This window comes from Dendrobates tinctorius, unplaced genomic scaffold (genome assembly GCF_039654945.1).
Source record: "Dendrobates tinctorius isolate UK_male_01 unplaced genomic scaffold, ASM3965494v1 ptg000127l, whole genome shotgun sequence".
NCBI lineage: Eukaryota > Metazoa > Chordata > Amphibia > Anura > Dendrobatidae > Dendrobates > Dendrobates tinctorius.
Window position 1 is genome coordinate 14,835,634 of NW_027361795.1, and position 24,677 is coordinate 14,860,310.

The 24,677-nt window shown below is 42.9% G+C and overlaps 1 protein-coding gene across 2 annotated transcripts in view; it reads right to left on the minus strand.

Moving 5' to 3' along the window:
* The window catches only part of SHISA4 (shisa family member 4), a 47,956-nt gene that overhangs the window by 16,437 nt on the left and 6,842 nt on the right, over positions 1-24,677 (minus strand). The window contains exons 2-3 of one of the 2 annotated variants that reach the window (XM_073542542.1): positions 6,336-6,507; positions 1,834-1,970 (exon numbers count right to left, since the gene is read on the minus strand). In XM_073542542.1, the coding sequence (XP_073398643.1) occupies positions 1,834-1,970; positions 6,336-6,507 (309 nt within the window). The remainder of the gene's footprint in view (positions 1-1,833; positions 1,971-6,335; positions 6,508-24,677) is intronic. The other variant, XM_073542543.1, reaches the window with a different exon arrangement.

Consider the following 24,677-nt stretch of genomic DNA (forward strand, 5'->3'; position numbering starts at 1 on the left):
TTTGTGAGTGAGGGTAATAAGTTTATACTGAATTCTGGAGTGGATGGGTAGCCAGTGTAATGACTGGCACAAGGTAGAGGCATCAGTGTAACGATTGGTGAGGAATATGATCCTGGCTGCAGCATTCAAGACAGATTGGAGGGGGGAGAGTTTGGTAAGAGGGAGACCGATACTGTACTGTACTGGAGGTACTGTACATTGGGCAATGTGATTCGTACATATGAGGGCCATTATAAAAATATATACATAATTTATTGATTAATGGATAAAACTTCCAAAATATAAATATCAAAATATAAAGTCAAGTGTATAATGGGTATAAAAGTATAATAAAATGTATAATAAAGTCACAGTGGGATGAGGTATAAGGATTTACCGACCCAAATATGTTATATTACATCAATTACAGACCCCATTGCGTGATGAAGGTGGACTATTCCCGTACCACACAATCCAATGTGTGTTTCACGTATGCTTCCTCAGGGAGTGTGAGAGCAGGAGGTCCGTATATAACAAACAGATCAGCTGTATGTAATTACCTGATAAAGGGTGGCATCATCTTACCAGTCCACCACTCTGCGCACACCACAGCAATTGATGACAGTGCACTGAATTTTTTTAAAGGGGTTGAAATTCCTTTCCTTATCTTGTACTTTTACATATTCCACTCTGTGTATGTCTGATTCCCTCTCGGATGTGGCCGGCGTGACTTAGTGTCATGAACTGCAAACTCTATTGCATTTCATTAACCCGTTCCCACCAGCTAGGGTGGCATCTTGCACCCAAAAAGATGACACCACCTTTTATTAGGCAATAATACATACAGCTGACCTCTATGATATATATAGGTCTCTCTCCCTCATACTCCCTGAGGAAATCTAAGTGAAACGTACATTTTTTTACCTATTATATACTTGTATTTATATTTTTGAAGTTGTATTATACGTATTTTAATTTTGGTCCTCATATGCATGAATCAAATCATCCAATTTCCCTACAGTCAATGTGTCATTTTTCACTATGCAAGAACATTTCTTATCTATTTATTCATTTTATAATTTTGAGTAATTATATATACACACACACACACCATCTTTTCTTGTCATGGTGTATGGTCAATAAAGCAATCAATTTTTGTACATATTTCGTCTTCAGATGTGCGTCTTTTATACTTTTCTGGTATATAACTGTTCAGGGCCACACTTTGTCTAAAACTAAGAGGAAAAGAAAGTCCAGCAAAATCCAACGCGTTTGCAGATCATACAAAAAATTTAAAAATAGCAAAGTGGTTGTTTACTTCAAAATTAAGAAGACACATTTTATACCAGTCAGAATCGGGATGCTGGATTTTCTGTTTTTCCTCTTGTTTCCGTTGCATTGGACCTCACTGAGTCTGAGATTGGGACTATAGGCGAGCTGGCTTTCTGCTTCAATTTGTCTAAAACCAGCTGTAACTCCAATTCTGATTGTCACATCCACATCCGCATCCCCAAAGATCAGCCGTTTGCAGTGATGGTAGAAGCCAGATGTAACAGTGTACAAAGCGGAACAACACCCCTCTGTGACACTGTTTAGTGGCAGCTACAGGAAACTGCAGATCAGCTCCTATTCCAATAACGGCAGCTGATCTGCAGGATTAGGCAGCAGCCACCAAACCAGATAAATCCTCAATATCACAGAGTGCTAAATCACCAAAAACGTTCTAAATTCAGCGGTCTTCATGACGGACTTTACCCTGACGATGATGTTGGACTGAAGAAATGTTACTGTACTGCTTTTTAACTTCGCTAAAAACACAAGTTCACGGTGGTGTACATTTAAAATCAGACTCACCAAAGTATGGTGTTCCTCTCTGGTGTCGCCGCTTGTACAAATAGCAGCAAGAACACATAAAGCAGCAAATGAGTGTGACAATCACCACAAAGAAGAGAACGACAGCAAAGCCAATTCCAGCAATCGTCTTCGGGCTACTGGGGAACAAAATCTTGTTAGTTTGGAATCTCAGAATGCAGAAGTTCATATAAAGGAAGAATTATTCATATTGACATTATACAGTTCTAAGGCTACTTTCACACTTGCGTTTTTTTGCGCTGTGCACCGTCCGCAGTGCAAACGCACATAAAAAACGCATTATGCGTTTTTTGCGCGCGTTTCTTAAGCTGACATGCGCATTAACAGACTATAATGGGTGGTTGGGTGAAAAAAAATACGCATTGCGTGCGCATGCGTTTTTTGGGGGCAAGTCGGACGCTCAAAAAATGCAACAGAGTGCATTTTGTGCGCCCGAGCGCACACTACAAAAAAACGCATGCGCGTACAAACGCATGTGTATGCCCACCCATGTTAAGAATAGGGAGAAAAAAAAAACGCATGCTTTTTTTGCGTGAAAAAAAACAGCGCAAAAAAACGCAAGTGTGAAACCAGCCTTACTTGTGACAACCAATCATTGTAGATGAAAAACAGATTATGTGACACAGGAGTTCAATACAATGCAATATTCTTTAGGCAGAGCTTTACACAAGTACAAACACAGCAGATCCCAGCCCTTCATTAGACTAAATGAATTAGACTCAACCATTTAGAAGCTGAAGTCACTATTGACTGTGGCATCTAAGATGTTAAACTACTTTGAGCTAGCTTTGCCCCAGAAGACACAGGTGGGTGTGATCTGTAATGGGGTATGATCACACTAGCGTAGATATCAGGCCGATTATTCTAATGACAATCGGCTCAAACTCTGTCAGAGTGATCTGCGTCGCAACTGAGTGTGACCCCATTCTCACGCATGAGACAATCTCAGCACAGGTGCGGAAAAGATGGAGAACTTAACTCCTTTACCCCCAAGGGTGGTTTTAACTTTTTTTGCATAAAATTTACTTTAGATCCAATTTTTTTTATTTTACGATAGTAGCAATCGGGACCCCGCATCACGCCGCGGGGTCTCCTCTCCAAAGGCAGAGGGGCTGGATCAGATTCTGCTAGACAATAGAGAGGATCACATGGTCGGGTCCTCCAGGAGCATAGAGAGGATCACAACAGGCAGAGCAGAGACGGGCGCGCACACAGCAACGGCATGCAGCCATGAGGTACGCGTGCACACTAGCGATGGCGCAGAGCCATGAGTGGTAGCACATGTGCGCACAAGCAATGGCGTATAGCCATGAGATTGCGCACGAGGGCGCACCAGCAACGGCAGGCAGCCATGAGGTGAGGTGCGCATGCACACTGCTCCAGGAGTTACGCAGCACAACAGTCATGAGGTGCGCGTGCATACTGCTTCGGGGATCATGCAGCATAACAGTTATGAGGTGCGTGTGCACTAGGGTGACCGCAAAAAATCGATGTCGGAATTTTGTCCGTCTGGACCCCACAAAACGATTCCCCTTTCCAGATACTGAGATAGCCAAAATTTGAGCTCGATCAAACGACGTTAACCCGTGCCGCTCGTCGCTCAAAGTTTGAAAAAATCCAAATTGAGGTATTTTAAGATTTAGGTATTTTGCATAGTCTGTTAGACTATAAAGAATGTGACAACAACATTGCAGAAATAGCCCTGACCAAATTTTCGAACCATTTGTGGTATTTGAATGCAGAGTTGGTGGGATTATCGTTTTTTGATCCCACCATTACAGACAATGAAAAGTTGTTAATGGCTAATAAATTGCTCAGTAGCACAGATGAACCATCAGAGCACGCTAGGGTTGTAAATCCAAAAGTTAGGAAAGAAAAATTAAAAGAGGTAGGAAGTAACCGACTTTAACGACCTTCTGACAAAAGATGAAGAACAAAAGCAATATGTCCTGCAAGTTGTAAGCAAATGCCGAGCATTATATTCTGACGTTTCAAAAACTACTTTAACAAAAGCTCTAGAATAGATTAGATAACTATGTAAAATTATCAACTCATGTAGGTTAGCGTGCTCTGATGGTTCATCTGTGCTACTGAGCAATTTATTAGCCATTAACAACTTTTCATTGTCTGTAATAGTGGGATCAAAAAACGATAATCCCACCAACTCTGCATTCAAATACCACAAATGGTTCGAAAATTTGGTCAGGGCTATTTCTGCAATGTTGTTGTCACATTCTTTATAGTCTAACAGACTATGCAAAATACCTAAGTCTTAAAATACCTCAATTTGGATTTTTTCAAACTTTGAGCGACGAGCGGCACGGGTTAACGTCGTTTGATCGAGCTCAAATTTTGGCTCTCTCAATATCTGGAAAGGGGAATCGTTTTGTGGGGTCCAGACGAACAAGATTCTGACATTTTTCCCCCCCATATGAGATCCGGTCACCCTAGTGTGCACACTGCTCCAGGGATCACGCAGTATTCATGACAGGTATAACAATGAGGTGCGCGTGCACACTGCTCCATGGGTCATGCAGCATAACAGACATCACGGGCATGACAGTAGCTCCCTCCTGGCCACCTTAATAATACTGCACTGCAGGACTGCTGTAGAGTATGCGTAAGGAGTTTATCATTATCACTGGCCAGGTTCTCAGGAGCGCTCATAGTTAGAGTCTGTGCATTAGCTCCCTGCCTGGCAACCTCACTTCTGCACATTATCAATGGCCGGGTTGAATGCGCATAGCCAACCTATCTTTAAGCTCTATATGATTACATCCACACCTTTATCAGAAATTTGGATTGACATTTAGAGAAATGTATAGTTGAATTGTTATGCAAATAATCCACAAGTGCAGTGGGCAGGCAGAGCACTTGTAGCTCTGCTGTCCCTCTTTCCTAACACATGCCTCTTGTCAGTGATTGACAGGGCACTTTTCTTTCAGGGACCCGCCTCTCCTGCCCGAGATCTAGTGCAAGCACCATCATTACTGGTGTCGGTGCATGCTGAGTAAGGTCCGGATGAAGAAGACTATCATTATTTGGCACAATCTGTATCGTTTGCAGATTGGGCCAGACAGGGATCATATACTTCACTCCTACTGCTTGCTCCCACAACGGTCGTTCTAGTAAAGAGAGATGTCAGTGTCTAGCGCAGGGATGGGGAACCTCAGGCCCCAGAGCCATTTACGGCCCTCGATGACCTTTTATCAGGCCCCCAGGCAGATTCTCAGGGACCGCATTCTTGGACAGGGAGCAGTATTTTGATTGCCAGCAGCTCATTAATTTCTTCTTGCTCTGTTAGCACACACATGCAGTGTTCACTATTGAACACTGAAGGGCATGCAATGAAAGATTACATCCTGACACCAGTGCCAGAGTCAGGATGTAATTTGTGGGCGGAGTTTGTACGGCCCCCGAAGGATGGTATAAATATCCAAATGGCCCTTGGCAGAAAAAGATTCCCCACCCCTGGTCTAACGCAATATGTAAACTATGCAGATTGTGCCAAACACTGGTAGTCTTCTTCACCAGAAACTTCACCGATCGGTGAATGGCAGCGCTTGAACTAGATCTCGAGCAGGAGACGCAGGTCACTTAATGAGAAGTCGCCTGTCAATCACTGACAGGAGGCAAGCAGCAGATGGGGAATAGAGAAGACAGGCAGCACAGCTGTAAGTGCTCTCTACCCACCCACTGCACTTGAAGCTCATTTGCATAACAATTCAACAATAAATTTCTCTAAAATGTAAACCCAGATTTGTAAAATAAACATATTGATGTAATCAGCATCACAGCACCTTACATACATAGATGGTAATAGTTTGGGGTATAAAAACTTGATGATTATGAAGTTTACATACCCTGGCAGGATTTTTGCTTTCTTGGCCTTTTTTCAGAGAATATGAATGATAACACCAAAACGTTTTCTCCACTAATGGTTAGTGGTTGGGGGAAGCCATTTATTGTCAAACTACTGGTTTTTCTCTTACATACTAATATTAGAGCTATGCCAGCTTTTCTAAAAAAAAACTAAATACCATCATATTCTTTTTTATGTTAGGATATCTACACTGGACGGTGAAGTGTTTATAGTGTTTTTTTTCTTTCATTTTTTTTTCTTTATGCACCTAATATTTTTGCCATCATTATAATTAATTTAGCTTTGATTTCTATAACCCAAAAATTACATGTCTGTCAGGGACAGTACTTAAAATTGATTATGCTAGAATAACAGATCTTTATCCAATTACTTTTGAACCTCTAAAAGGAGTTGGTACCTTTTGAAAATTAGTAATTTTAGCGCCATCAATTTGATTTAGATAAAAATACCCTTACAGCAAGGCTGAGCCCATTATTTATCAACTTTTATTGTACTGCAGTAGACAGCCAAAATAATAACTTGTTCAAAGTTTACATACAGTACTTAAGGTCCCAACTGTGTATGAAAATGTGTTAAGAAGAACAATACCCCAAAAACTCACCTTATAAAAAGACAGCTCTTTTGCATCCTCTCCGTGATCAATTTACTAGGGTCGATACAACAATATCTGTGCTCACAGTTCCCACAACAAAATGTACCAAATCTACAATCAAACTTGGGACGCCAATATCCCCCAGGGTCATGGTAGCCAATGCAGTCTTCATCTCCCAAAACTAAAAAAAAAAAAGAATAGAAGCTATGTATTAATTTTAGTATAATCACAATAAAGGGCTTTGCATAATGTTATGAATGAAGCATCATCATTGTAATCTTTTTAGTTAACCAGTTTTTAAAGGGAGTCTGAAAGAAAGCTTTTACACCCCCATCTCCAAAATCTTTAATATGATTGTGTTGCCCTTTAAAAGGTAAGCTATGGAATCCCTTTCACCCCAAAGCACTGCTCCAGCACTCAGAAATCATGTTTTGAAGCGGTGTCTGGAAGTGCACTGGGTCGTGAAGATGCACTAGCTTCTCAGCTTCACATTGTATTTCCCCACCTAGAAGCATCCTCCCCTGGCTGACTGACGGGACTTTTGCTGTGATATACGGCCACTGATCTGTCAACCAGCCAGGGGAGGCTGAAAGAAACAATAGGAAATACAGCACAAGGCTGAGAAGCCGGAAGTGCATTGTTACGCCCCAATGCACTTCCAGAGACAATTTCAGGATGCAATCTCTCGCTCCTGGACATAAAGGGAACAGTGAGTTTTATCTTTTAAAGGGATACATAATTATACAAAGTATAACTTTTTTGGGGGGGTTGTTAAGTTTTTGTCAGTTTCTCTTTAAAGATAGCTAAGAAAATACAAACCTGCACTCTAGAATGTTAAATCTAGAAAATTGGAACTGCATTACTGCCATAGAAAGTTGGTTAAGTGCTTCATTATGTACATATGGAATTTTGGTAAACTGGAACTGCAATATTGCCATAGAAAGATACGGTGGCAGTTGGGCTCATACACATTAGAGCTAACATAGAAAAAATTCAAAAAAACTCATACCACAAGATATGGCCTTCCCAAAAACCTGGTCTGATGACAAATGCACATAAAGCAGGATGCAGCAGGCCTCCACTAATAAAGGCAAGGAGCAGCACAGGTGCAGACTACTGATAAAAACAACCACCCCACAATTACCAGACCATGGATTGGTTGGCTGCCTAGTAGAAAAAATGCACATAAATAAGGCTTGCATACGACGCCAGTCACACATGTAAGTGTGATGCAAAGTGTCTGGCTTGTAACCTATTAATGACACCCATAGTATTCTCAGGCGGGCTGCTCCAGCACTATAATATGCAACACACAGTGAAAGATGCCCCAATAGACCAAGCCAACAAAAAGAGGCCCGGCTGCATCATGCAAAAAATGATAAGTGCAAAAAATGAATGCATACAATGAGTACATTAAATGACGTAATGGTTAATATTTTGGCCAAAATAGATAGAGCCTGCAAAACGCGTCAATGCTCCTCATAATTTGCAGGTCCCTAACACTAATATCAAAACAGCTAACATTGAAAAAATTCAAAAAAACTCATACCACAAGATATGGCCTTCCCAAAAACTTGGTCTGATGACAAATGCACATACAGCAGGATTCCTTTATTAGTGGAGGCCTGCTGCATCCTGCTATATGTGCATAAGGATTGTACTTTTAATGGAGTTAATCTTGACTTGGGAATGTTTACAATCCATCCCAACTCTATTAGAGTTGACGTCACGTTTTTTAATTGCTGAGAGCAGTGGGCCTCTGATCTTTCTACCACAAGAAAGTCGTCCAGGTATGGGACGATCATTTTGTCCCGGGATCGAAGGTATGACGTTACTTTGGCCATCACTTTGGTGAAGACCCTGGGAGCTGTAGACCCTAGACCGGTCGAATGGGAGGGCTGTGTACTGATAGTGTTTGACCTGTCCCTGGACATAAAGTGCTACCCTCAGGTACTTCCGATACTCCCGATGGATTGGGATGTGGTAATATGCATCTTTTAAAGTCTATTACTGCCATGAGGCAGTGGTGGAACAAGATCTTTATGGCTGTACTGATTGACTCCATCTTGAAGGAGCAATTGTCTAACCACTGATTGAGCTTCTTTAGATTGACTATGGTTCTTCAAGAACCATCTGGTTTGTGTATCAAAAAGAAGGGGGGGGAGTAAAACCCTCTTCCTTCCTCCTGAGTTGGGACTTCCTGTAGGACTTGTTTTTGTACTAGTCATGTACCCAACATTGGCATTTCCGTGTGTGGTTCTACTATTACTCCCCAGCAACATGCCCGCTGTCTTGGGGTCATACTTGACTCTGAGCTTTCCTTTGTCCCCCACATCCGATCACTGGCTCACTCTTGTTATCTGCACCTCAAAAACATTTCTAGAATTCGACCTTTTCTTACTTTTGATTCTGCAAAAACTCTTACTGTTTCTCTTATTCATTCTCGTCTCGACTATTGTAACTCCCTTCTAATCGGTCTCCCTCTTACCAAACTCTCCCCCCTCCAATCTGTCTTGAATGCAGCTGCCAGGATCATATTCCTCGCCAATCGTTACACCGATGCCTCTACCTTGTGCCAGTCATTACACTGGCTACCCATCCACTCCAGAATCCAGTACAAACTTATTACCCTCACCCACAAAGCTCTTCATTGCTCAGTACCACCCTACATAACCTCCCTTGTTTCAGTATACCATCCTACTCGCCAGGGCTGTGGAGTCGGAGTCGGAGTTAGTTTTGGTTGGAGTCGGAGTCGGTAGAAATGTACCGACTCCAGCTTTAAAAAAAATGTATTAATATTTCATAATTGAACTTTCATATGAATTTTATAAATGTTACTCAAATATATATGTTCTATCAAACTATGAACAACAGTGATAAGCAGTTCTGCTGGAGATAGAGACATTTCTTACTTCTTGTGTGTCACTGTTCTCCACTGCCCTTATCTAATCTTATACTTGGTTAACCTCATGCTGCCCCAACCCCCCTACTTACAATGTATGAAACTGAAAGTGAAAATGTGTTGCAAATTCTTAGTAGTAAAGCTCCTCCTCTAGACTAGATCATACTAGGTGTGCGTCTTCCAAGCATCTCACAGCTGCCTGCTACTCAGAAGAGGAAGACTGTAAGAAGTATTATCCTTTCAACAAACTTTGCATCAGTTAACTGTGAGTACATGAGGAATAATAACAGTATTACTGACCACTATATCAGTTGTACGACCTGGCAATAATTTTGTACAATTGTTTTTAGGAAACACAATTGTCATTTGGATTGTGAATGCAGAATTAAAAACCTGAGAATGTCAAAGAAGCATCACATTAAATCAGCTGTATTTGAACATTTCACCATCACTCAAGATAGAAAACATTATGTCTGTCAGTGTATGACAAATGATCCAGACGAAAACAAATGCTGTGAAGACAAGATGAGTGCATATTCAGGCAAAGATAAAAATGCTCCTACCAGAGCTTCTAATCTAAAGAGACATTTACAGCGCTTTCATCCAGAAGTACTGAAAGCAGTGGATGAGAAAGACTGCATCCAAACCAATGAACCAGTGCCCAGCTCTTCCAGCCAAACAAAGGAGCAGAGAACTTTGCAGCCATCAGTTGCAAGATATTTTGTCAGTGACAAAGTTACTGTGACAATGACAGTAGATACATTTAAAAAACAGATCATAGAGCTTGTTGTAAAGGATAGTGTGCCTATTTCATTATTTTCACGACCAGCTTTTATGTGTCTGAATGGGGAAATGGCCCGCAAGCTTGGTGTTTCTCTGGAGAGAGAGAGAGTGTATTAGAAAATTAGTAATCGAAGAAGCTTTTAAACAAAAGGAAGAACTTAAAAAAAACTCTCGAGGGACGCTTTCTGTTTCTTAAAATGGATGCCTGCACATGTCACAGAGTGAACTATTTTGCCATCAATGTCCGATTTGTTTGTGACAAAAATGAAATAGTTACCAAGACATTGGCAGTAAAAGACACCAAAGCTAATCACACCAGTGAGTTTCTCCAGGTCTTGGTGGAAAAGGTTCTGCAAGACTATGAACTTAAAAAAGAGCAAGTTCTTTCTGTCGTAACTGACAATGCTTCAAATATGATAAGTACTATTAAGCTAATGAATGAGAGTAATGATGGTGACCAGCAGCTAGAAGAACATTCTGGGTCCACAGACACAGAAATGTTTGAAATAGAAGAACACAGTATTGTAACTGAGGAGCAAACTGAAGTTGCTTCAGATGAACAGCAACATGATAGTTTAGATGATCTTGTTGAAACTGTGTCAATATGTTCTTTCATTCATCACATGCGCTGTGTTGTGCACACGCTACAGCTGGCTATAAGAGACAGTCTGCAAGAAGGACATGCTGCTGCACTGATTGGCAAGGTGAGAAAATTGGCTACTGTTGCCAGAACCCCTAAAGTTGACTCAATTTTGAAGAGACGTGCTGGAAAAGGGGCAATTATTGATCAAGCCACACGATGGGGCAGTACTTACTTAATGATTCAGCGCTTGGTTGAACTGAAAACCTTTCTTGTAGACATGGCTAACCCTCAACTGACGCCAAATGAAAATCAGTGGAATCAGGTGACTGAGCTGGAAAAATTGCTAGAGCACCCATTTACAGTGACTAAAAAATTACAAGCAGAGGACTTAACTCCAGGTATTTTCTTATAGGAGTGGAAGAACCTGATGTTTCGCCTGTCCCAAAGAGGAGGGTTAATTGCAAGTGGCATTGCTACATCAATGAAACGGAGAGAGGAGCTACTATTACAAAATAACATTCTTTTGGCAGCTGTTTATGTAGACCCAATGCATCGGATTCTTCTAGATGATCAACAGCTAAGTAAAGGAAAAGAAGCTCTGTTTGAAATAGCAGTAAGGATGAAAGGGTTGCAGAACAGTCAGGAGGAACAAGAAGAATTTGGTCGTCCTGCCACATCTTCACCCTCATCATCAACTGATGAAGAATTTAATTTCGAAAAATATTTGGATCACAAGGACCGTGCAAAGCGTTCCCGCATAGAAGAAGAGTCATCCCCATCAAGGAACACAGCCAGTACATTTCAGCAGAATTTTTCATGTGCACTAAAAGAAATTGAGAAATTTGACCGTTCATCAAAAATAACAGTGCAACAAGCAATTCCTCTGTATCCTGACATTGTCAGAGCCCGAGTGGTTACTGCTTTGCCACCAACACAAGTTAGTGTAGAGAGGTTGTTCTCTGCTCTCAAAATAATTAGATCAGATTTGAGGGCATCCATGAAGGAGGATCTGACAGAGGCAATACTTTTTCTGAGGACAAATTTATAGATTTCTTCTTATTAACCCCTTTCTGCCATCCGACGTACTATCCCGTCCACGGTACCCGAGCCCGTATGACCGGGGACGGGATAGTACGTCGGCGTGATCAGCGGCGCCCACGTGGTGAGCGCCACTGATCGCGGCCGGGTGTCAGCTGATTATCACAGCTGACACCCGGCACAATGTGTCAGGGGCGGTCACGGACCGCCCCGACACGTTAACCCCTTGCACACCGCGATCAAACACGATCGCGGTGTTCCGGGGGTTAAAGGGAAGCATCGGCAGGGAGGGGGCTCCCTCCGTGCTTCCCTGAGCCCCCCACGGCAGCGCAATGTGCAGCGCTGCTGCGGGGGACTCCCTTCCTCCAGGCCCCCGAATCCAAGATGGCGACGGGGGCCTTCGGGGGCCTGCGGAAGCTGGCTTCCTCAGTGCCTGCAAAGCGCAGGCATGAGGAAGCCTTCTGCAGTGCCTGTGTCAGATCGCTGATCTGTCACAGTGATCTGTGATGTGACAGATCAGCGATCTGTCACAGGACAGTGATGTCCCACCTGGGACTATTTAATAAAGTAAAAAAAAAAATAAAAAAAAGTGTAAAAATAATTAAAAAAAAAAATCGCCAAATAAATTAGAAAAAAAAAAAAAAATATTCCCCCAATAAATCCATTTTTTGGAAATAATAAAAAAAAAAAAAAAACAATAAAAGTACACATATTAGGTATCGCCGCGTCCGTAACGGCCCGCCCTATAAAACTGTCCCATTAGTTAACCCCTTTAGCGAACCCCTTAAAAAATAAAAATAAAAAACGAAGCAAAAAATAATGATTTATTATCATACCGCCAAACATAAAGTGTAATAACGCGCGATCAAAAAGACGCATATAAATAGCCATGGTACCGCTGAAAACGCCATCTTGTCCCGCAAAAAACGAGCCGCCACACTGCATCATCAGCGAAAAAATAAAAAAGTTATAGCTCGCTGAATAAAGCGATGCAAAAATAATTATTTTTTATATAAAATAGTTTTCATTGCATAAAACCGACAAAAACATAAAAAACGACCTAAATGAGGTATCGCTGTAACCGTACTGACCTGAAGAATAAAACCGCTTTATCAATTTTACCGCACGCGGAACGGTGTAAACGCACCCCCCCCAAAAGAAATTCATGAAACGCTGGTTTTTGTTCATTCTGCGTCCCAAAAATCGGAATAAAAAGCGATCAAAAAAATTTCATGTGCCCGAAAATGGTACCAATAAAAACGTCAACTTGTCCCGCAAAAAATAAGACCTCACATGACTCGGTGAGTCAAAATACGGAAAAATTATAGCTCTCAATATGTGGTGATGCAAAAACTATTTTTACAATAAAAAGCGTCTTTTAGCGTGCGACAGCCGCCAAACATAAAAACCGCAATAAATAGTAAATCAAACCCCCCGTTATCACCCCCTTAGTTAGGGAAAAATAATAAAATAAAAAAAATGTTTTTATTTCCATTTTTCCATTAGGGTTAGGGCTAGGGCTAGGGGTGTGTTGGGGTAGAGTTAGGGTTAGGGTTAGGGCTAGGGTTAGGGGCGTGTTGGGGTTCGGGTTGGAGTTAGAATTGGGGGTTTCCACTGTTTGGGCACATCAGGGGCTCTCCAAATGCAACATGGCATCTGATCTCAATTCCAGCCAATTCTGAGTTGAAAAAGTCAAATGGTGCTCCTTCCCTTCCAAGCTCTGCTATGCGCCCAAACAGTGTTTTACCCCCACATGTAGGGTATCAGCCTACTCAGGACAAATTGCAAAACAATTTTTGGGGTCCAATTTCTCCTGTTACCCTTAGGAAAATAAAAAATTGGGGGCAAAAATATCATTTTTGTGGAAAAAAATGATTTTTTTATTTTCACGTCCGAGTGTTATAAACTTCTGTGAAGCACTTGGGGGTTCAAAGTGCTCACCACACATCTAGATAAGTTCCGTGGGGGGTCTAGTGTCCAAAATGGGGTCACTTGTGGGGAGTTTCAATAGTTTAGGTACATCAGGGGCTCTCCAAACGCACATGACACCCGCAGACCATTCCATCAAAGTCTGCATTCCAAAACGTCACTGCTTCCCTTCCGAGCCCCGACGTGTGTCCATACAGTAGTTTTCTCCCACATATGGGGTGTCAGCGTACTCAGGACAAATTGGACAACAACCCTTGGGGTCCAATTTCTCCTGTTACCCTTGGGAAAATGAAAAAATTGGGGACTAATTGATCATGTTTGTGGAAAAAATACGATTTTTTTTTTTTCATGCCCTGGCATTATAAACTTCTGTGAAGCCCTTGGGGGTTCAAAGTGCTCACCTCACATCTAGATACGTTCCTTAGTGGGTCTAGTATACAAAATGGTGTCATTTGTGGGGGGTTTCCAAAGTTTAGGTACATTAGGGGGCTCTCCAAAGGCAACATGACACCCGCAGACCATTCCATCAAAGTCTGCATTCCAAAACGTCACTACTTCCCTTCCGAGCCCCGACGTGTGCCCATACAGTAGTTTTCTCCCACATATGGGGTATCAGCATACTCAGGACAAATTGGACAACTTTTGGGGTCCAATTTCTCCTGGTACCCTTGGGAAAATAAAAAAATGGTGATTAAAAGATCATGTTTGTGGAAAAAATACGAATTTTTTATTTTCACGCCCGGGTGTTATAAACTTCTGTGAAGCACTGGGGGGGTCAAAGTGCTCACCACACATCTAGATAAGTTCCTTAGGGGGTCTAGTTTCCAAAATGGTGTCATTTGTGGGGGGGGTTCCACTGTTTTGGTACATCAGGAGTTTTCCAAACACGACATGGTGTCCGATCTCAATTCCAGCCCAAAACGTCAAATGGCGCTGCTTCCCTTCCGAGCTCTGCCATGCGCCCAAATAGTGGTTTACCCCCACATGTGGGGTATCAGCGTACTCAGGACAAATTGCACAATAACTTTTAGGGTCCTGTTACCCTTGGGAAAATAAAAATTGGGGTGAAAAGATCATTTTTGTGGAAAAAATATGATTTTTTAATTGTACCGCTGTACGTTATAAACTTCTGTAAAGCCCTTGTGGGTTCAAAGTTCTCACCACATATCTAGATAAGTTCCTTGGGGGGTCTAGTTTCCAAAATGGGGTCACTTGTAGGGGGTTTCCACTGTTTAGGTACATCAGGGACTCTCCAAACGTGACATGGCGTCCAATCTGAATTCCAGCCAATTTTGCATTGAAAAAGTCAAACGGCACTCCTTCCATTCTGAGCTCTGCCATGAGCCGAAACAGTCGTTCCCCCCCACATATCAGGTATCTGCGTACTCAGGACAAATTGCACAATAACTTTTGCAGTTCAATTTCTCCTGTTACCCTTGGTAAAATAAAAAAAATTGAACCTGAAGTATTTTTTTTATGAAAAAAAGTTAGATGTTCATTTTTTTTTAAATATTCAAAAAAATTCCTGTGACGCACCTAAAGGGTTAATAAACTTCTTGTATGTGGTTTTGAGCACCTTAAGGGGTGCAGTTTTTAGAATGGTGTCACTTTTGGGTATTTTCTATCATATAGACACCTCAAAGTGGCTTCAAATGTGATGTGGTCCTAAAAATAAAATGGTGTTGTAAAAATGAGAAATCGCTGGTCAACTTTTAACCCTTATAACTTCCTAACAAAAAAAAATTTTGGTTCCAAAATTGTGCTCATGTAAAGTAAACATGTGGGAAATGTTAGTTATCAAGTTTTTTGTGTGCCGTATCTCTGTGATTTAAGGGCATAAAAATTCAAAGTTGGAAAATCGCGAAATTTTCAAAATTTTCGCCAAATTTCCGTTTTTCTCACAAATAAACGCAAGTTATTTGAATGAAATTTTACCACTAACATGAAGTACAATATGTCACGAGAAAACAATGTCAGAATCACCGGGATCCATGGAAGCGTTCCAGAGTTATGACCTCATAAAGGTACAGTGGTCAGAATTGTAAAAATTGGCCCGGTCATGAACGTGCAAACCACCCTTGGGGGTGAAGGGGTTAACTGCATAAAAGTGTTTATTGCATATTTACTTACAGTTTAGAAAAGTTTATAAAAGTTATTTGCTATATTCTAATTGTATTCTAATAAATGTAGTTTTTGCTCTAAGTGGTCTAATTACTTATATGATGGTGAGAAACTGAATAAGCACGATGTTTAATATTTTACAACAGTAAATTTGTTGTTATGAATTGGCCATTTATGAAGGAGTCGGAGTCGGAGGCTGATAAAATCCAGGAGTCGGAGTCGCAACTGTGGCTTACCGACTCCACAGCCCTGCTACTCGCACCCTCCGTTCTGCTGATGACCTGAGGTTAGCATCCTCAATAATCAGAACCTCCCACTCCCGTCTTCAAGACTATACACGTGCTGCGCCAATTCTTTGGAATGCACTTCCCAGGTCAATACGATTAGTCCCCAATCCCCACAATTTTAAGCGTGCCCTGAAAACGCATTTATTCAGACTGGCCTACCGCCTCAACACATTAACCTAATCTATCCCTATGTGGCACAGCCAAAAGTTTTTTACTATAACCAGGTTCCCCGCATCATGTTCCCACATGCTTTATGCATCCATTAGCCCTCTGCATCCGTACTGTTACACACTTAACATTATGGCTGGTCCATACAATCAGGGCAACTGTTACCACCCACCTTTCGTGTCTCCCCTTTTTTCCCTCATAGATTGTAAGCTTGCGAGCAGGGCTCTCATTCCTCTTGGTATCTGTTATGATCTATGTGATTATTGTTATGCTGTAATGTATATTGTCTGTACAAGTCCCCTCTGAAATGTAAAGTGCTGCGGAATATGTCAGCGCAATAGAAATAAAATTTATTATTATTATTACTAGTCCCAATACCTCTGTCTCAAGGGCCAGTTGTTCCTCCTGGGACTTCCTTCGGGGTGTCATTATAAAAGTTTGCCTGGGTAGACGGATGAATTTTATTTTTAAACCGTCTTTGACTATATTTAAGACCCATGTACTGGGGGAGATGCTTACCCAGGCAGGGAGGAAGAGAGACAACCTTCCCCCTACCTCCGACCTAATGTCAATGGGGAGATTTTTTGGATTAAGTAGTGGGCCCCTTGAACATGTAGCCCACTCCTCTTTTTTCCTTAAAGTCCCAATTTTTCCTCTCCCCTGGCGGACGACCTCTGTTAAATGTTCTCCTCCGAAAGGACGGTTTTTTGGACTCTCCAGGAAACCGGGGGAAAGCCCTTCTTTTTATCCCCTGCATACTGCAAAATTTCCTCCAATTTTTTGCCAAAAAGGAACTGACCGTCACATGGGATAGAACACAGGCTATGTTTGGATGGCAAATCTCCCGGACACCCTTTAAGCCACAGGGCTTGTTTTGCCGCATTGGACAAGCCTGCCGCTCTGGCTGTTAATCTTGCAGAATCTGCCGAGGCATCTGCTAAGAATGCTGCTGCTCCATGCACTAGCGTCATTTGTTAGGTTGTCCCTTGGAACTTTATCCATTATCTGATCCTCTATCTGCTGTAGCCAGACCATGAGTTCACGGGTGGTACATGTGCCAGCTATTGCCGGTTTTAAACCCCCTGCTGACGCTTCCCAGATGCATCTCAAGAATGCATCTGCTTTTTTTATCGAGCGGGTCATTTAGCATGCCCGAGTCCTCTAATGGTAGGGATAATTTTTTTGAGGACTTAGCCACGGCACCATCAATTTTAGGGGTTTTTCCCAAGCTTCGGAATCTTTCTCAAATGGGTACCTCCTCTTTGATGCAGAAGGTAAGGTACCCGACCTCTCCGGCTTTTTCCATTCCCTATCAATTAATGCTTTTATTTTGTCATGGAAGGGAAAGTGCGTTTTCTTTTCTCCTCCAACCCTCCGAACATAACGTCCTCTAATGACCTAGGCGGTTTTTCCTCTTTAAGGCCCATTGTAGACCTGACTACTTTGACCAGTCTTTCTACATCCTCAGCTGGAAAACATGGTCGGCACCTGGTATCAGTGTCCGAGGAGGAATCTGAGGACTGAGGAGAGGCGGAAGAAGCAGAGGGAGACAGGGATTTTTCCCGACCCTCCTGCACTAGGGACCTCGGAATCAGAATCCACTTTGCGGCTTCTTTTTTCTGTTTTTTTAAGGGCTGCTTTTACAGAGCCTTTTACTTCCTCCTGAATTATAGCCCTAAGGCTAGTGACGAAGTCAAGGGTCTCATCCTGTATGGTCTTATTAATACAGTCAGCACAGAGATTTTTCTGCCACTGAACTGCCAGCGGGTTTTTACACAGGGCGCATTCTCTGTTCTATGTTTTGCCACTAGACTTCCTCGACCCCTAGTGATCAAGCAGAAATATGGACCCCGTTACCATAAGAGTGACATTCAGGTAGATCACTCACCACCGCTGTCAATCAAAGGTACCGATTTCAGAGGCTGATCAGATGCACGTGTGATGTCCCTCCTGGACGTCGGAGGGTCTTGCCGGTCAGGATGACTGCTGCTCCTCCTACCACTTGAGCGGCTACTCCTGGTATGCTGGCGGCTCGGCAAGGCATCTGGTGAGAGCTCCTGCAGAAATGTCTGCTGCTTCGGTGACTATTCCTGCCCCACTTTCATTATGAAGCTCTGGGCACGAGTGCGTTTTCTGCACTCGCCGCCTCCTCCAGTGCCCATCGACGGCCCCTCCCCCGGCGCCACGCCGCTGGGATAGATTTTGCCGGCCGGTGTTCTCTTCATGGGTGCTGCCATCTTGGATCCGGCGCCACCCCTGACGTCAAGCGGGCACATGCATTCCCAGCGTGCCTTGCGCGTGACGTCAGACGTGCGTGACCTGGAAGCGGCCTCCCCTCCTGGATCTTCCTGGATGCCGGCAGAGGGGGGAGGGCGGCGTAGCAGACATGGAAGAGCCACTGGACCCCCGCCGTGCTGCACCCACGCCCACACGGACGCTGAGCCCCGGGGGGACCCGCGGACGGCGCTTCCATCTCCCGACGCTCAGCGCACAGGGCCTGCCTGATCTTCCACGCCGGCACGGGAGAGGGAAGGTAAAACTTGCGACCGCCGTCTTCAGTGTACGGGTCCCTATCAGGACAGGAAACCCAACTGAAGGGAGGAAGAGGTACTGCCCTTTTATCTTCAGTAGGGTTCCTGTCCTGAACAGGCAGATCCCCTCTCTCATGTGTGCTGTCATGGGAGACGGGAAAATGGGAGTGCGTCTTATAGTCGGGTGCCGCAGAATGAGTCGGACGATTCTGCGGTGGTCCCGGGCCGATGCTGCCAGGCGATGATCAAACTCCCTTCCCAGGCTGGTGCGGCAGGTTCGGCAGTGGTCCTCTTTGGTGCGGCGGGGCTCCGCCGGCATTTTGTGAAAGCCTGGAGGCACCACACATCCATTGCTGCGATGCGATGGGCTCCGGGAAAAATGGCCTCCGGGGGCTGCGCAAGCTGAGATTGAGATCTCGTCCAGAAATCTCATCACGAGATCTTGTTGCCGATATCTCAAATCAGCTGCGATGCGGTGTCCGCTGGGAAAATAGCCGCCGGGGGCGGCGCATGCTCAGATTGAGATCTTGGCAACTAGATCTCGTTGCCAAGATCTCAATCTGAGCATGCGCTGCCCCCGGCGGCTATTTTTCTAGAGGCCACCGCATCACATCTATGGATATGGGGGGCCTCCGGGCTTTCACAAGATGCAGGCAGAGTCCCGAGTACCACCGCCGAACCTGCCTGGGATGGGATTTCCCAGAGGTCACCGCACCAGCCTGGGAGTCATATTGCCAGACCACTGAACATGTCCTGTGACCCCGCTCCACCAGCGCTGCTGATCCCTTCCGGGTAAGCTGACTTCAGACTAAAGCCCCCGTTACACACAGCGAGATCGCTAGCAATATCGCTGAAATGTCACTGGTTTTGTGACGCAGCAGCGATATTGCTATGTCTGATACTTACCTGCGACTGGCTCCCCCGCTGGTTATCGCTGATCGCACGAGAAGGTCCTGGACCATTTCTCGTCGGGCGCTTCCTGCTGGGCTTCCTGTGGCGCCGACGAGCGATGCGTGGACGTGGGCGGGAGGACGTCAGGATTGCCGCGTCTGACAGGTAAGTAGCGACCCCCGACCGCTGCTATGTCGCTGGTGAGATCTGCTTGTGTGGCAGCTCACTAGCGACCACTTAGCTATGCACCAGCGATCCATATCGTTGTCGGGATCGCTGGTGCATCGCTTAGTGTAACGGTACCCTAAGACGGACCCCTATTTGACACATTTAATTTTTTTCCCCTATTTTCCTTCTGGAAATTTGGGGTGCGTATTATGGTCTGGTGCGTCTTATAGTCCGAAAAATAAGGTACAGCTCACCTGCAAGCCTCTGGAGGATCCTACACTTTGAATTTCACAAAACTCAAAGGCACCAGCAGTATGGCCCTACTGCTTTTGGCAGCAGAGACCTTTTTTCTTTACAATATTGCTAGAAACCTGTGCTCTGCTTAATAATTTGTTATAGCCTTCTTAAGTAGCTTTCTTTTAATTTGGCTCAACTGGCAAACTAATTATCATAAGTGCTTCGGACTGATTTCACTGATCCAAAGAGAATTTAGTAACAATACCATCCATTTGTTTAAATGAAAAACAAACAAAATTATACCGTAATTGATACTTAAATCCAATTTGCATAATAATTTGGAATGTGGTGTATATCGAGAAAAACTCCTCGTATACATTTTGATCACAGCCTTATTTTCAGTGGTAATTTATGAAACCTGTTTCAGCTGCAAATTAATAAACATGCAACACATAATAAAGAAATAAACGTAACTTTCAAAATATTTTTACAATCTAGTGGTGAAGGTGATGTCAGTTGTGATCTAACTTATTGTAGCGTTCAAAAAAATAATTATAGGAAAATATCTTCCATGTGTGGTTTACCCTAAGCTTTTGTGGAGCTGTAATTTTCCTATAATAACACAGGCAAACCTAAAGTAAATTATAGTCTGAGAAAGGAAAGAAAGAAAAAAAAATGGAAACTTTAAGTAACTTCCAGTCATTCTCACAATTACTTATATGTATACGTTTGGTAAGAAACGTTAAAAGATATGGGACACCTTTGTGAGTATTTTTCTTAAATACTAATTTTTGACTTAAAACACCACTCCAACGGTTTTCTGTATTTCAGTGCTGGAGTGGTAGTATCACTAATCCATGTTCTCTGCACCTAATATTATATTCACCAGCGACTGTCTTCAGCTGCTCTCAGAGCTACTCCGATCCCAATCCGCCATCTTTTGACAGCAACTTCTGACTGATCGGAAGTCAGAAGTCTTGGTCACAAGCTCTTAATGCAAGTCTATGAGAGCCTTGTTCTGGCTCCCATAGACTTAAATTTAGTAGTGACTACCGGCTCACCCAGCAAACACGAGCGATACAGGAGGTCACAAACTGCAGAAAACAACCAGAGCGCCACCAAGAACAGATGAAGACGGCAGCAGGTAAGTATAAGACTAGGCACAGGGAACTTAGATTAGTGGCATCATTCCAGTGGTAAAATAAAAAATGCTGGAGTGTTGCTATAAGCACTTGGATATTTGTTCTAATAAACATTTTTGTATCTGACGCCTTTAGGGTGTGTGCACACGTTGCGGCTTCTGCTGCGGATCCGCGTATTTGGCCCTGTGGTGGTTTCTGCTGCGGTGTACAGTACCTTTATTTTCAATGGAAAACAAAAACCGCAGTGCACATGCTGCAGATTTGCGGCGGTTTCAAATCCGCAGCATGTCACTTCTTTGTGCGGAATCCGCAGCGATTTCACACCTGCTCCTTTGTAGAGATGTCAAACCGCAGGAGAAAACCACAGGCTACTCCGCAGATATTTTGCAAAATCCACACGGAAAATTCTGCAGCAGAATCCGCCACGTGTGCACACACCCTTATGCATCACATTACATAGCAGACTCCAAAACTAAGTTAAAGTGCTTCTCTGGCCACATGATCCTGATGCGCTATCCTTAGGAACGTTAAGGGGGTTTGGTTTCTCCAAATTAAACAAAATAATATCACTTTTAATGACTACTGAAGTCTCAGAATTATTCAAACCACGCATCACACCACGGCTCTATTAGAAATGTTTGCCCCTGCTCTGTCCACTTCTATGGGAGCAGTGATGCAATGTGCCCCCCTGCTCTGTCCACATCTATGGGAGCAGTGGTGTAATTTTGCTTTAAATCTCCAGGGGAGGGGAATAACAACCATACTGTGGGTGGAAAAATGTGTGACCAATGCAGGGATTAAATGCCCCTGCAGAGCTTGGCCTTGTGCTTTTTCTCTGGGTAGGTCATGATGACATATTGTGAGCAGGGCCGGTTTTAGGCAAAGTGGGGCCCTAGGCAAAGTTTAAAAGGGGGCCCCAAATGCTATCATACTACACATCACACAGAAGCATTTTGATTGTAGTTACATGCGCTGCGTTCAGGCCGCTAAATGAGTGTGATCGACAATATTGAACTCATTCAACACTTGTTTCCCGGCCTCTTTCCACCGTCTGAGAAAGAATGATGGGGACAGAACAATCACTATTAGATCAATCTGTCCCCATACAGTATCGTGTTATCCGCAGCACATCTACAGTTTACACCCCATAGTCCTCCATATAGTATAATACACTCAGTCCTCCATATAATATAATGTGCCCCATAGTCCTCCATATAGTATAATACACTCCTCATAGCCCTCCATATATTAAAATACACTGCCCAGTCCTCCATATAGTATAATACACTCCTGATAGTCCTCCATATAGTATAATGCACCGCCATAGTCATCCATGTAGTACAATTCACTTCCCATAGTATAATGCACCCCATAGTTCATAGAATCATAGAATCGTAGAGTTGGAAGGGACCTCCTGGGCCATCTGGTCCAACCCCCTGCTCAAAGCAGGATTCGCTAAATCATCCCAGTCAGATGTCTGTCCAGCCTCTGTTTGAAGACTTCCATTGAAGGAGAACTCACCACTTCTCGTGGCAGCCTGTTCCACTCATTAATCACTCTAACTGTCAAAAAGTTTTTTCTAATATCTAATCTGTGTCTCTTCCCATTCAGTTTCATCCCATTGCTTCTAGTCTTTCCTTGTGCAAATGAGAATAAAGTTGATCCTTCTACAATGTGACAGCCCTTTAGATATTTGTAGACAGCTATTAAGTCTCCTCTCAGTCTTCTCTTTTGCAAACTAAATATTCCCAAATCCTGCAACCTTTCCTCATAAGACAGGGTTTGCAGACCGGTCACCATTCTGGTCGCTCTTTTCTGAACTTGCTCCAGTTTGTTGATGTCTTTTTTAAAATGTGGTGCCCAAAACTGGACACAATATTCCAGATGAGGTCTGACCAAAGAGGAGTAGAGGGAAATAATGACTTCACGTGATCTAGACTGTATGCTTCTGTTAATACATCCTAGAATTGCATTTGCCTTTTTTGCTGCTGCATCACACTGTTGACTCATATTCAGTCTGTGATCTATTAGTATACCCAAGTCTTTTTCACATGTGCTGTCACTTAGCCCTATTCCTCCCATTCTATATATGCTTTTTTCATTTTTATTGCCCAGATGTAGTACTTTGCATTTCTCCCTGTTAAAAACCATTCTGTTAGTTGCTGCCCACTTCTCCAGTTTATTTAAATCTTTTTGAATCCTCTCTCTCTCTTCTCTAGTATTAGCTATCCCTCCTAGCTTTGTGTCATCAGCAAATTTAATCAGTTTACCCTCAATTCCTTCATCTAAATCGTTGATAAAGATGTTGAACAATACAGGGCCCAGGACAGAGCCCTGTGGTACCCCACTTGAGACATTCTTCCAACTGGATGTGCAGCCATTTACGACCACTCTTTGGGTCCGATCACTAAGCCAGTTATGAATCCACCTAACAGTTGCCTTGTCCATTCCATACTTAGTCATTTTTTCAATAAGGATTGTATGAGAGACTTTGTCAAATGCTTTGCTGAAGTCAAGATATACTATATCTACAGCATTTCCTTGATCCACCCAATCAGTGATACCGTCATAGAAGGAAATTAAGTTAGTCTGACATGACTTATTAGTTACAAACCCATGCTGACTCTGTTTAATCACTTCATTCTTATCCAGGTATTGACATACATGTTGTTTAATAATTTGTTCAAAGATTTTTCCTGGTATAGAAGTCAGACTCACCAGCCTATAGTTGCCTGGGTCCACCTTCTTCCCCTTTTTGAAGATAGGAACAACATTTGCTCTTCTCCAGTCTTCTGGCACTTCTCCTGTTCTCCAAGAATTTTCAAAGATTATGGAGAGGGGTTCAAAAATTTCTTCTGCTATCTCCTTCAGTACTCTGGGGTGTAATTCATCTGGACCTGGAGACTTGAATTCATTTAGGTTAGCTAAGTGTTTCCTCACTATCTTTCTGTTTATAGATATCCTGGATTCTTCTATTCCCTTAATAGGACAGTGAATAACAGTTGATGTTGCATTTCCTTTCTGAGAGAAAACAGATGCAAAATAGGAATTTAAAAGTTCAGCCTTCTCAACATCCTGTCTTACCATTTCATCATTCTCATCCTGTAAAAATCCTATAGCATCTTTGACTTTTCTTTTACTTTTGACATATCCCCAAAATCCTTTATTATTGCTTTTGACATCTCTTGCAAGCCTCAGTTCATTTTCAGCTTTAGATAATCTGATTTGTGCCCTGCAGGTTCTGCAGACAGCATTATATTCTTCTTTAGATATGCCTCCCTCTTTCCATTTTATAAACATTTTTTTCTTCCTTTTTAGCATGTGCTTAAGTTCTGTGTTCATCCATCCTGGTTTCCTTAAATGCTTCCTATTCTTCCCTCTTTTCGGAATTGTTAACAACTGTGCTTTGAGAATTTCATTTTTCAAGATTTCCCATCCTTCCTGGACATTTTTGTCTTTAAGGATATCCAGCCATTGGATCCCTCCAATTCTCTTTCTGAATCCCTTAAAATCTGCCTTTCTGAAATCTAACCTTGACGTCTGAGTCTTCACAGGTCTTCCACCTCTAGTT